Source organism: Rhinatrema bivittatum, chromosome 2, assembly GCF_901001135.1.
Source record: "Rhinatrema bivittatum chromosome 2, aRhiBiv1.1, whole genome shotgun sequence".
In the NCBI taxonomy this organism is placed as follows: domain Eukaryota; kingdom Metazoa; phylum Chordata; class Amphibia; order Gymnophiona; family Rhinatrematidae; genus Rhinatrema; species Rhinatrema bivittatum.
This window is the reverse complement of record NC_042616.1, coordinates 210,564,373-210,578,595: the sequence shown is the minus strand read 5'-3', so window position 1 is coordinate 210,578,595 and position 14,223 is coordinate 210,564,373. Positions and strand designations below refer to the sequence as shown.

The 14,223-nt window shown below is 46.0% G+C and overlaps 1 protein-coding gene across 4 annotated transcripts in view; it reads left to right on the top strand.

The window, feature by feature from the left end:
- IGF2BP3 (insulin like growth factor 2 mRNA binding protein 3) overlaps positions 1-14,223 on the top strand; it is a 355,866-nt gene that overhangs the window by 231,111 nt on the left and 110,532 nt on the right. For all 4 annotated transcript variants that reach the window (XM_029589081.1, XM_029589083.1, XM_029589084.1 and 1 more), the window contains exons 4-5: positions 2,942-2,993; positions 3,086-3,149. In XM_029589081.1, coding sequence (XP_029444941.1) covers positions 2,942-2,993; positions 3,086-3,149 — 116 coding nt within the window. The remainder of the gene's footprint in view (positions 1-2,941; positions 2,994-3,085; positions 3,150-14,223) is intronic.

Here is a 14,223-nt window from a genome sequence, read left to right as displayed (position 1 = left end):
GTGGGAAGCATTGATTTGATAGTTCAATTTCACTGTACATTTGATATTAAATTTTTGTGATACATTTTAATAAGCTTGTTTTCATTAATTGCTCATTGAATTTAGAAGATTGATTCCCTCAAGTAATAGGTGACATGATTTTTTGGAATCACATGTTTCCTCTTGTGCTATATAATGCCTTTCTTGGTGCCATGTTGCTTCTCATGCGACCTCCAAGGGTTTATGCCATTCTTGTTGGTGCCCTCTTTTGGAGCTATGGGACGTTCTTGCCACTCTTGCTGCTGCTTTGCTCCTCTGACAATTCCTTGGACAACTCCTGCTACTGCTGTGGGACCCCTTTGCCCCTTTACAGAGATTTAGGCTATTCCTGCCACTTTTCCACAGTCTTAGATACCTTGGAGTCAGATGGATCCGGGAGTTTGCCAGCCCTAAGCAAATTGCGCTCCCTCTCCAACCCCTGGGCAAGGTCAGACGACAGGGAGCAGGAGGTGTAAGGCAGTTTTCTGCAGCAGCTCAGGCTGTGGCAAAAACTGGAAAAATCTGAAGCACATTGGCAAACATTTCCATCTTTCATATTGCAAAAATTAATTTTCCAACCTTGTTTGTGTCTGTATAGTTTATTTTATTGGGTGAGGATAAGGGGTCATAAGTATTAGTAAAGAAAGGAGATCTCAGGGATGGGGAGTGAGAGGATCAGGGAAGGGGAGAGGAAAGGACTAGAAAAGGGGTGAGGGGAAGGTGAAAGGCTGGGGGGGGGTAGGAGGGAGGAGTATAAGAAGGAAAGAGGACTGGAGATGGGGGAAGATCAAGGAAAAGGGGAAAATCTGGGATGGGAGGAAAAGAGGGGGGGGGGGGGAGGAGATATTCTAGGATCTGGAGAGAAGGAAGAGGATCCAGGAGAGAGAACCTGAATTGCAGTGGGTGTTGGGAGGGTGAAGGAGAGAAGGCTACTGTGCTCTGGTCCTACTTCCCCTCACAACTCCTCTCTAATCTCTCAGTCCAGCAGACATACACCAGCACCAGTCTGTTCTCTAACACACACTCCCCCTCCTTCCTCATCTGATCCACTCTTATCCCTCAGTCTCTTCTGACCCCCAGTGATCCCCATTTAGCCTCTCCTAATCTTACCAAAATGATTCCCCTTTGCTCTTTGTGCTCCAGGCTCACTATCTTCCCATTTTGTTCCCTGCATGCGGCCTGGGAAGGGAGGGCCTGGATCAGGAAGTGAGGGGGGTTCATTGGTTGAGTAAATCTTCAGCCAGCTTGCTGCCCTAGGCACAGGCCTAGAGTGCCTGTTGATAAATCCAGGTCTGCTTGGAGTTCTTTCCCCCTTCTGATCAGGCCTGGATTTCCCAATAGGCACACTAGGCCTGTATCTAGGGTGGGAAAAATCTGGAAGGGTGGAGTAGGCCCACATAAGCTGAGCTGAATCTCACTTATCAGAAAGCAGCCTTCTGCTTCCTGCTGCAGCCCCTCCAGTGCAGAGAACTGGAGGGGGAGGAGCGAGAGTAGACCAGACAGAGCTAAGGCAAACTGCTGTATTCCCTATTCTATCCCAACCCCTCCTAGTCTCCACAGGGAACAGGAAGAGAAGGATGAGGCCACTTGACTCCCTAATCAGCACCAGCAGTGCCTAGGGGCGTCGAAATCCTAAATCCATCACTGCTTCTGATGATTTCATCCCACAAGTTTCATGAGAATTGATGATAAAACCCCAGTTCTACAGCCCAAAAAATGCTGCAGTGTTTCCCCCATTAAGAACATAAGAACATAAGAAATTGCCATGCTGGGTCAGACCAAGGGTCCATCAAGCCCAGCATCCTGTTTCCAACAGAGGCCAAACCAGGCCACAAGAACCTGGCAATTACCCAAACACCTAGAAGATCCCATGCTACTGATGCAATTAATAGCAGTGACTATTCCCTAAGTAAACTTGATTAATAGCAGTTAATGGACTTCTCTTCCAAGAACTTATCCAAACCTTTTTTGAACCCAGCTACACTAACTGCACTAACCACATCCTCTGGCAACAAATTCCAGAGATTTATTGAGCGTTGAGTGAAAAAGAATTTTCTCCGATTAGTCTTAAATGTGCTACTTGCTAACTTCATGGAATGCCCCCTAGTCCTTCTATTATTCGAAAGTGTAAATAACCGAGTCACATCTACTCGTTCAAGACCTCTCATGATCTTAAAGACCTCTATGATATCCCCCCTCAGCCGTCTCTTTTGAAACTAATGAAATGAATTGATCCCCCACAAATCTAATAAAACAATTTTTTTCCTCTGTAAAATCCCTAGACTGAATAGATGATTCTCTTGTTATAAATTTTATTTTCTATCTTTTTGTCATTTTTGTGTGAAAAGGAAATGAGGTCCAGTATTGATCTATACATTAGGTTTGGGCTACTCTCACTCTGCTGACGAGGTAGAGACTTCCTAGGTTATCCTGAACCCTCTTGTTGTACCAGTTCTTATCCACAAAGCAGGGCAGCTGTGGTTTCTATGGTATTTTCCAGGTCACCCAGAAAGGATTGAAATGTAAACTGAAAGCCAAGACTTCTGATATGGGTAAGGTGTTAATAGGGATGTTCGTTTTCAGTTTATTTTTCTTGGGCATTTCAATGTTATAACAAAAAAAAAATCAGTGCAAAAACAATTTTGTGTTAACATTCAGTAAATGCCCAGGAAAAATAAAATAGCTGAAAACAAAGGTCCCTAGGTGGTCAGGGGAGTGGGGTGGAGGAGAAGCACACTGCCCAAATGTCCATGATACCTTTCAGTAAACATTTTCCAGCTGTCAGCATCTTATGAAATGAGATTTTTAAAAATTATTTTTGTTATTTTTCTCTTTATAAATCATAAGGTATCGATAGATTTATTTCAATCAGAGATCTTGAAATTTCTAATTTGCAACTTGTTTTTCTGCTTTTCTCCAACAGGTATTGGATAGCTTGTTAGCGCAATATGGAACCGTGGAAAATTGCGAGCAAGGTACTGATGATATAGAAACTTATTTTCTTTTCAAAATTGTGAAATGTGGAAAAAAAAAACCCAACCCTTTTTTTCCCTTATTGCTTTCCCAGTAAATACAGAGACAGAGACTGCCGTAGTCAACGTAACATACGCCAGCAAGGACCATGCCAGACAGTGAGTAATCCTTTACCCTTTGTTAGCTTCTGTTCTCCTTATCTATGACAAGCCGTTAAGCCCGTTAAAACGGGCTATATTACATTTTGTTTTCAGTCCATTTTCTAACACAGCACCCTTCTACACTTTTTCTCCCTCTCTCCCCCTTCCCCTCATTCACTCCTCCCCTTTCCTCCACTCAGTCTTACTCACCCTCTGTCTCCCACTGCCTTCTTCCCCTCACTCTCACCTCCCTCCCCTTCCCTCAGTCACTCCCACCTCTCTCCCCTTCCCTCAGTCACTCCCCACCCTCTCTCAATCCCATCCCCTCCCCCTCAGCCCTCCTCTACTCCCTTTTTCTCTGCTCCACAACTTCTTACCCTTCCACTTACTCACATCCCTGTCTCTCACCTCTCCCTCATTCTCCCTCTCCCCCTTCCACTTACATCCCTGACTCTCACCTCTCCCTCATTCTCCCTCTCCCCTCACTCTTCCCCACCCACTACCTCCCTCCCACACACTCACCCACTCCTCCCTCCGTCTCACTCAGTCCCTCCCTCTCACTCAGTCCCTCCCTCCTCCTCACTCAGTCCCTCCCTCCCAGTCCCTCCCCCTCACTCAATCCCTCCCTCCCACTCAGTCCCTCCCTCTCACTCAGTCACTCCCTCCCACTCTCTCTCTCCCTCCCTCTCACTCAGTCACTCCCTCCCACTCTCTCTCTCCCTCCCTCTCACTCAGTCACTCCCTCCCACTCTCTCTCTCCGTCCCAGTCCGTCCCTCCCTCTCTCTCTCTCCTCCCTCCCTCGCTACTGGCCGCTGCCGCCCGCCGCCGCCATGTTTTTTTTTTCCTGACGCTGCCTAAGACCACCGTGCTCGCCCGCACATGCGCAGTAGAGCTGCTCTCTACTGCGCATTTGCGGCACGTCTGTCAAGCGTCGTTTATCTAGTTAGATGTTTGATATTGGGAGGTGTGCAGCTGTGAGATTTATATTACCTTGATTTTTCACCTCTCTGCCACCATCTGACATTTAATATCTTTCAAAGGTATATATGTTTGTGTATGTATGTATACACAAAATTCCAAAAGACCTCAGAATATATATTTTGGTTTAAAAAAAGAAATTACAGCCCCTACAACGCGCGCACACATACATATATACCCTAAAATAGAAACTAGACCACCCCCGTTTTTTATATGCAATTACTAAGAAACTCCTTTAAAATTGACTAACAGTAATATGAAACTTACAAAAGGTTTTGTGCTAGTTCTACTTTAAATATTTCAAAGACCAATTTTTTATGTAAATGTGAAAACTTTTTCTTTTTTAAACAAAATCTTGGAATTTTGTATCCTGTTTGGGTATTGCTGCAGAGGGAACCTGCCTGCTTCGTCCCTGGACTTTCGCAGATTTAATCTGAGGGAATGCGAGTTTGCTAAATTTCTGATGCCTTTGTATTTAATAAGGCAATTTTTTTCCCCAGTATTGTATTCATAGGTGCTCATATGTTTCTAGAAATGCCTGTAAACACTGGCAGAATTTCATAGGGTTAATTCTTTCCTTTCCTCTCAGTGCAATAGACGTGTTAGTTCAGTCACTAGAAAGCATATTTCTGAAATACTAACTTCTATAAATCAGTATTGTAGCAGGATAGGTCTGTCTGGACTTCTTTTTTTTTTTTTTGCATGTCCTGAATGTATTAGACATAGAGCTTTGGGAGGTACCTGGTGGCCGTGTCGCTCGGCCAAGGAAGCACCAAGGACTGGCAGGCATGCACAAGCTGCATGGATAAAGAGCAGTGCACATGCAGTGTAGGATCCCCAACTCTTAGGTACTCCCATGCTAATTTGTACTGAACCAGACACCTCATTTTTTAGGCTGGTTCAGTGGAGGGGGGAGGATTTTTCTACAATTGAACTAATAGGCAGAAACAGTTTGATACATTTTCAGCAATACACTTTTTGGATTCCTTTTAAGCTTGCTGCAAAATCTTTGTGCCCATGAGACTATAACCAAAGCCCTGGTTTCCTGTGGCAGCCCAGAGGTGGACTTTATAGCAAGGGTTATAAAATGTTTAATTTCTGCAACATTGCTCTATTTATAATGCACCTGGCTTACCTTTCACCGGTTGGTTATTTACAATGTACAGACCGCCTATCGATTACCAATCAGTTTCCATACAAAACAGTCAAACTTTTTTAGCACACAAGATAAATATTAACACATTAAAACAAAGCATAAAACATTGACTCATAAAAACATATCAGGACATTAAAAACATAAAACAATACATAAAACAGCATGTGTCTTATCCTTCTCTTTGAGGTATCGTATATTAAAACAGCCTATTAAAATCTGGCAGAAACTCTGTCCACTGGGAGTGGAGGTGTGCGCAAACCCGCCCCACCACCACCCACCGACTGCCAACAGGGGAGGAGACCCAGGCCACTGGTGGAGCCCACCCACCAGTGGCCAGAGACGAAGGGATGTATATGAGAGTGGCCACGGGGAAAGCTCAAGGTCTCGTTTTGGAGGTCAACTGGAGAAGGAAGCGTGTGCCCTCCTCTTCCTCTGAAATACAGGACTGGTGGGGAAAGCAGGAGGGCTTAAGGGCCAAGGAGGCCTTTGTTTAAGTGGGTTTGGTGGGCCAGGAAAGCGAATACTTTAGATTTTTGGGGGGTTTGTGTATGTGGGGGGTTGTTTTTTGACGGGTGTCCTTTTTAAGCAATGGGAGGGAGAGTCTGAGTGTGCCTGGGTCACGCTGAGATGGGGGACAAGGAATATTGTGTTCAGGTTCCTGAAGTAGGGACAAGTTGTGCTGGGGGAAGGGAGTGCTGGGGGTCAAGCTGTGAAGGGGTAGGGGAGCCAGGGTGGGGGCTAGGCTTGGCCCAGGGAAGGGGGCAAGGAAGGGTTGGGCCAGTACATTCTGGTTCAGCTGGGGAGGGTGGGTCAGTGTGCTGGGATCAGGTTACAGAGAGGTGAGTGTGCTGGGATCAGGTTACAGAGAGGTCAGTGTGCTGGGATCAAGTTACAGAGAGGGGTGCCGGGATCAGGCTGGGGGTGAGTGTGCTGGGATCAGGTTACAGAGAGGTCAGTGTGCTGGGATCAAGTTACAGAGAGGTCAGTGTGCTGGGATCAGGTTACAGAGAGGTCAGTGTGCTGGGATCAGGTTACAGAGAGGTCAGTGTGCTGGGATCAGGTTACAGAGAGGTGAGTGTGCTGGGATCAGGTTACAGAGAGGTGTGTGTGCTGGGATCAGGTTACAGAGAGGTGTGTGTGCTGGGATCAGGTTACAGAGAGGTGTGTGTGCTGGGATCAGGTTACAGAGAGGTGAGTGTGCTGGGATCAGGTTACAGAGAGGTGTGTGTGCTGGGATCAGGTTACAGAGAGGTGTGTGTGCTGGGATCAGGTTACAGAGAGGTGTGTGTGCTGGGATCAGGTTACAGAGAGGTGTGTGTGCTGGGATCAGGTTACAGAGAGGTGAGTGTGCTGGGATCAGGTTAGAGAGAGGTGAGTGTGCTGGGATCAGGTTAGAGAGAGGTGAGTGTGCTGGGATCAGGTTAGAGAGAGGTGAGTGTGCTGGGATCAGGTTAGAGAGAGGTGTGTGTGCTGGGATCAGGTTACAGAGAGGTGTGTGTGCTGGGATCAGGTTACAGAGAGGTGAGTGTGCTGGGATCAGGTTACAGAGAGGTGAGTGTGCTGGGATCAGGTTACAGAGAGGTGAGTGTGCTGGGATCAGGTTACAGAGGTGAGTGTGCTGGGATCAGGCTGGGGGTGGGAGGCTGTGTGCTGGGATCAGGTTACAGAGAGGTGAGTGTGCTGGGATCAGGTTACAGAGAGGTGAGTGTGCTGGGATCAGGTTACAGAGAGGTGAGTGTGCTGGGATCAGGTTACAGAGAGGTGAGTGTGCTGGGATCAGGCTGGGGGTGGGAGGCTGAGTGTGCTGGGATCAGGTTACAGAGGTGAGTGTGCTGGGATCAGGTTACAGAGGTGAGTGTGCTGGGATCAGGTTACAGAGAGGTGAGTGTGCTGGGATCAGGCTGGGGGTGGGAGGCTGAGTGTGCTGGGATCAGGTTACAGAGAGGTGAGTGTGCTGGGATCAGGTTACAGAGAGGTGAGTGTGCTGGGATCAGGTTACAGAGAGGTGAGTGTGCTGGGATCAGGTTACAGAGAGGTGAGTGTGCTGGGATCAGGTTACAGAGAGGTGAGTGTGCTGGGATCAGGCTGGGGGTGGGAGGCTGATTGTGCTGGGATCAGGTTACAGAGAGGTGAGTGTGCTGGGATCAGGTTACAGAGGTGAGTGTGCTGGGATCAGGCTGGGGGTGGGAGGCTGTGTGCTGGGATCAGGTTACAGAGGTGAGTGTGCTGGGATCAGGTTACAGAGGTGAGTGTGCTGGGATCAGGTTACAGAGAGGTGAGTGTGCTGGGATCAGGCTGGGGGTGGGAGGCTGTGTGCTGGGATCAGGTTACAGAGAGGTGAGTGTGCTGGGATCAGGTTACAGAGGTGAGTGTGCTGGGATCAGGTTACAGAGGTGAGTGTGCTGGGATCAGGTTACAGAGGTGAGTGTGCTGGGATCAGGTTACAGAGAGGTGTGTGTGCTGGGATCAGGCTGGGGGTGGGAGGCTGTGTGCTGGGATCAGGTTACAGAGAGGTGAGTGTGCTGGGATCAGGTTACAGAGAGGTGAGTGTGCTGGGATCAGGTTACAGAGGTGAGTGTGCTGGGATCAGGTTACAGAGAGGTGTGTGTGCTGGGATCAGGCTGGGGGTGGGGAGGCTGTGTGCTGGGATCAGGTTACAGAGAGGTGAGTGTGCTGGGATCAGGTTACAGAGAGGTGAGTGTGCTGGGATCAGGCTGGTGGTGGGAGGCTGAGTGTGCTGGGATCAGGTTACAGAGAGGTGAGTGTGCTGGGATCAGGTTACAGAGGTGAGAGGCTGTGTGCTGGGATCAGGTTACAGAGGTGAGTGTGCTGGGATCAGGTTACAGAGGTGAGTGTGCTGGGATCAGGTTACAGAGAGGTGAGTGTGCTGGGATCAGGCTGGGGGGTGGGAGGCTGTGTGCTGGGATCAGGTTACAGAGAGGTGAGTGTGCTGGGATCAGGTTACAGAGGTGAGTGTGCTGGGATCAGGCTGGGGGTGGGAGGCTGTGTGCTGGGATCAGGTTACAGAGGTGAGTGTGCTGGGATCAGGCTGGGGGTGGGAGGCTGTGTGCTGGGATCAGGTTACAGAGGTGAGTGTGCTGGGATCAGGTTACAGAGGTGAGTGTGCTGGGATCAGGTTACAGAGAGGTGAGTGTGCTGGGATCAGGTTACAGAGAGGTGAGTGTGCTGGGATCAGGTTACAGAGAGGTGAGTGTGCTGGGATCAGGTTACAGAGAGGTGAGTGTGCTGGGATCAGGTTACAGAGGTGAGTGTGCTGGGATCAGGCTGGGGGTGGGAGGCTGTGCTGGGATCAGGTTACAGAGAGGTGAGTGTTGCTGGGATCAGGTTACAGAAAGGTGAGTGTGCTGGGATCAGGTTACAGAGAGGTCAGTGTGCTGGGATCAGGTTACAGAGAGGTGAGTGTGCTGGGATCAGGCTGGGGGTGGGAGGCTGTGTGCTGGGATCAGGTTACAGAGAGGTCAGTGTGCTGGGATCAGGCTGGGGTTGGGAGGCTGAGTGTGCTGGGATCAGGCTGGGGGTGGGAGGCTGAGTGTGCTGGGATCAGGTTACAGAGAGGTGAGTGTGCTGGGATCAGGCTACAGAGAGGTGAGTGTGCTGGGATCAGGCTGGGGGTGGGAGGCTGTGTGCTGGGATCAGGTTACAGAGAGGTGAGTGTGCTGGGATCAGGCTGGGGGTGGGAGGCTGAGTGTGCTGGGATCAGGTTACAGAGAGGTGAGTGTGCTGGGATCAGGCTACAGAGAGGTGAGTGTGCTGGGATCAGGCTGGGGGTGGGAGGCTGTGTGCTGGGATCAGGTTACAGAGAGGTGAGTGTGCTGGGATCAGGCTGGGGGTGGGAGGCTGAGTGTGCTGGGATCAGGTTACAGAGAGGTGAGTGTGCTGGGGTTGGGCTGGCAAGAGCCATCAGTATGAGTAGGGGTCACACTGAGGATGACTGGGGAGGAGAAGGGAGTGCTGAGGTGTGGTTGGGGAGGGCATTCGGCATATGCTGGAGACTGGAAGAATTGGGAGGAAACTTCATTGGATTTCAACTATATTTTATTAAAATGTTATATATCGCATGTAAAACTTAACTAAGTGGGGATACACTGAAAACAGGATAAAATAAAGGTAAAACAGACAAGGGATATATAATAAAACTAAGTTAAAATCACAATCAAAGTTCTTAATACAATTACCTAAATTAAGCCAAAACAGAAATATACACATGAATGATTTAAAAAAAAAAAAAAAAAAGTGTACAGGAAGATGTTACCTGTTAACAGCTAAATTGTTTGCGGGGAGATCATAAATACCTGTTTACTAAGAGATATTAAATGCATGTTTAAAAAGTGAAGCTTTAACTGCCTTCCTGAATTTAGTAAAGTTTGCCACTGGAAATTCATGCTGAGGCTATGTGTGCCAAAGCACAGGAGCCTGATAACTGAAAAAAAAAAGCTCTAGTAGACTCTAATTTAGTGTGTGTGTGGAGAGAGAGAGAGAGATAATTAGATATATATATCCGCACAAAATGAACGCTCTTCGAAATAAGATGTAAACCAATTCAAAACTCCATCCACAAGACCAATTTCTCCCAAGCAATTTATCAATAAGGACTGATTGATGATATCAAAAGCTGAACTCATATCGAGAAATACAATGATTGCAGCATCACTTCAGAATAAAGTCTGATATCATTAGCTAATGAGCAAAGCCGACTCCATTCTATGCTTAGAATGGAAACCAAACTGATTAGGATGTAACACATTTATCTTAATAACAAAGTCATTAAGTTAATTAAAAACTTTCTCAATTTTAGCCAACATTGGTAAATTGGAACTCTGTCTATAATTAGCCAAAATGCTCTGGTCTAGAGAATCTTTTTTTAGAATCTGTTTAACTCTCGCAATTTTCAGTTGATTAGGAAAGCTACTAGATAATGATTTATTGACAGTTTGAAAAACCGGCTCAAACAAGAGAGTGATGCTTCCAACAATAACTTGGAAGAAAAAGGGTCTGAGATTGAGGTGGTGAGATGAAGGCTCTTCAAAAGGAGACTAGCATCCACACTATTGATTTCATTAAATGAAGAAAATTTCGAAGCAGCAGAATTACTAACAACTGGTAGAGAATTAATAGAGAAGGAATAAAAAAAAAATATTCGATGCTTTTTCTGAGAAGAATAAATCAAAGGGGTTTGCTGAAAGATTGGAATTCACAGACAGAGCTAACAAAGGTTGATTAGCCAATTTGTATCTTATTTTAAACAACTGCTTTGGATGGTTTTGAGCAGAACGAATGTTATCGGAAAAATATTTCTTCTTTGGCATGAGAGCCTCTGGGGAAAAATAATGCCTCTTATTATCTGAAGACCTGTTTTCCACCATATCCTTTTGTAATGGCGTACTTGTCTTTTTAGTGAAAGCAAAACATAACTGCAGTGTAGTTCAAATCATTAATATTCAGAGGAAATCTATAGATAATGATTAAGCATTTCTTATAAGGACCATCATACCACCCTCTCCGGATACTGGGACCACTTTTATAAGTTTTCTAGTTTTTTTTTTCACTGCGTTGGGGTCCTCTTTAATCATAGGTCCAAAAGGCATAATCAAAAATAATTTTATTTTTTAGTAATTTTTAAATTTTGAATAAAAAGTGAGGTACTTCCCTCCATTTAGGCAAAGAGGACCCTAACGTGGTGAAAAAAAACTGGAAAACTTAAGTGGTCCCAGTATCCGCAGAGGGTGGTAAGATGGTCCTTATAAGAAATGCTTAATCATTATCTATAGATTTCCTCTGAATATTAATGATTTGAACTACACTGCAGTTACGTTTTGCTTTAACTGTATTGGATATAGTCTGCATGTATTGACTAACTTATAGTGTGATGTACTTGTCTTTTTAACATCCTCAGACTGGTTGATACCACGGGTGAGAAGAAATATCACTAAATGTTCGCTGTTTAAAAGAGGTGGTGTTATTTGCAGTTGATTAAAAAACTATTTCAAATATCTACTTGTTCTTTGATAGATAATGAAGTAAAATTATCAGGAAAGGAATCCAAATTGCCTATCAATAAATGTTTACATAACTGCTTAAGGTGTGCAAGTAAATTTTAATAAATCCTAGCTAAAAATATTTTATCCAACATTTTCTGATCTTTACATGGGTCAGAATAACTTTGCTTTCTCCACTATTTACCCTTCATTTTTCACCCTACTTTCACTACAGCCTGCTCTCCTCCTATTTGTTCATTTTATTCCAACTCCCTGTTTCTGCTCTTTCTACAGCTTTTTTCTTCTCTTCAGTTTTACCACCTCTACCTTTCCTTTCTTTTACTGATTCATTCCCCGTGTACTGCACCTGTCAACTTCACCTTCCTTTGACCCTCTAACCACTCATTCGCTAGTTGCTTCCAGAGCCATAGAGATGCTAAGCTGCATGGGAGGTATGACCTCTGCAGTGGGCATTGGTGAGGTCTCGCTCTGAAAGTTATACCTCCACAAGGTTAGACAGGTTGAAAGTGGCCTAGAGAGGTCACAAAAATGGTGCAGGGTCTACACCAAAGGTTCCTCCACTGCTGGCGGCAGTCTTGCCCTCTTTTTCTCTCATCTCTCCTGCTATTCCCTCCGGGCGGCATGGGGAGTGGATGAGCAGCATGTCTGTCTTGCTATTGCTTCTCTTTCTGCCATATTTATTTAGGCAGCCCGGCCTGTTCTGTTTACCTAATAGGTGGTGTATTGGTGTCTTAGGGCCTGATGTAACATTTACATTGCCTTTTTATATATAAGGTTTTTACTGTTTGAGTACTGGCAGTTAGTGCTGTTTCGGTATGAGACCTTCCCTCTCCCTCTATCCCTTGCTATCATCACTCTCCCTTTCCTTTCCCCTCCCCTACCCATGGCACCATCAACTTCTCTTCTCTTCCTTCAATCCCCTAGCATCATCTCCTTATCCTCCCTCCCTTCTTCTCTCTTTCCCACCACTCTGGCATCATCTTCTTTTCCTTTCCCCTGACATCACTTTCTCTTCCCTTCTCTCTTCCCTACACCCTAGCATCATAAGTTTCTTTCCCACCACCCTTCTGGCATCATCACCACCCTCCCTCTCCCTACATCCATAGGGCATCGCCATCACCTTCTCTTCCTTTTCTCCTAACATCACCTTGTTTCCTTCCCTCTCCTCCCAACCCTTCTCCCTCACCCACTGGCATTATCACCGCTACTTTCTTTCTCCATCCAGCCCCTGGCAACATCACATTCTCTTCCCTCTCCCCGGCATCATTACCACCTTCTCTCTATCCCAACCCCCTCCCTCCATCCTCTGACTTTATCACCACCTTCTCCCTCCACCCACCTGACATCACTTTCTCTTCTCTTACCTATCTCTCCAACCTTCTTGGCATCACCACCACCTTCTCTTCCTTCTCCCTTGGCATCACCTTCTTCCCTTCTCTCTCCACCCCCACTTTCTCTTCCCTTCCCTTCACTCCTCTGGCACCATCATCATCTTAATCTTTCCTGGCATTATCACCTTCCTTGTCCAGCCACCCAGCCCCTCTAGCCTTTGTCATAGTCTTCCCTCTTTCCCATCCCCTGGCATCATCACCTTCCCATCCCTCTCCCCCACACCCTATGGCACATTCATCTTTCCCTCCCTGGCACATTTAGCTGTTTCTTCCCATCCCCCAGAGCCAGCACAAGTCTGAGAAACTCCTGCTGCTTCCTCCTCTGCCAGCTTGCTTCTGCAATAGTAACCGCATGAGGCCAGCTTGTCTTGTAAGAGAGAGCTAGGAGAGGGGCGGCAGCAGCAGTAGTAGATAGGGGCTGCTCTCTGGTGCCATCTTCTGGCAGGAGGACATCCTGCAGGCCAGGAAGGGAGAAAAATGAAAAACTGCCAGCGCCTTGCCTTTTCATACCCAGTTCTTCTCGCAGCAACTTGCATGTCAGTCAGGGCACACTAGTGTGCTGCAGCAAACCGGCTGAGAAACACTGATATATAGTATACATGGTGATTTTGCTGTGTTGGCTTAAAATATGTGTGATCTGTTTCTTTGGTAATGCTTGTCCCTTGTTTGTTACATCTTCCCCTTATTTCTGTTAGATTCATTTTCTTAATGGAGGGTAATGCATGACTTAGTATTTTGGTGGACGTTTTTTTTTTTCTTTTCTGGAAAAATCTGTTTTATTGAAACAATTGGGCATGACATGTTTAAAACAGACGGCCTGCCATACACTCCACAAAACTAAGACTTAAAACATCCTTAAGATTAGTGGTGAAATACATTCATTCAAATTCTGTTATCTTTGCCGCCCCAACCCCAGAAACTTTCTGGGATCCATCAAACATCCAGAGAGTTGATTATCATGCTGTGAAATCTAGCCGACGACATATTTTGTATGGTATTTCTATATGTACACCCTATCTGTGTTGCAAGTTTTTACTTGTTACTTATTTTTGCTATATATAATTTATTTTTTAAGTTTGTCTTGATCCTGGTTGCAGCATAAACAGACATCAGGTTTGTAAGGATTTATACACCTAGGCTGTAGTCTAGATACTGACTTCTTCCCCCCTCCCCGAGCTACAGAAATTACCCCTTATTTTACCTTTATGTGCGACCTGCTCAGCCTAGGAATTCACACTCGTTTGACTCAGAATAGAAAGGCATTAGGTTACCAGATAAAGCATTAATAACTTAGCAATCTTAGAATCATATAATAAATCTTTGGCAAAGAATGCACTTATGGTTATTAACTTGACAGGTATGAATACATTAGCAGAAACATAACACATCCTCTTAGCTGGAGCTTGCTTCTCATTTATAAACAGTTCTGACTGGCTTAAACCCCAGACACGACCCAGGAATCAAATCCCAGTTTCACCACTTTGAAGATTCTTGGTCTCCGAGCTGTGAGAGCAGCTTGGAGGTCCCCGAACACTGTCACTGTGAAGCA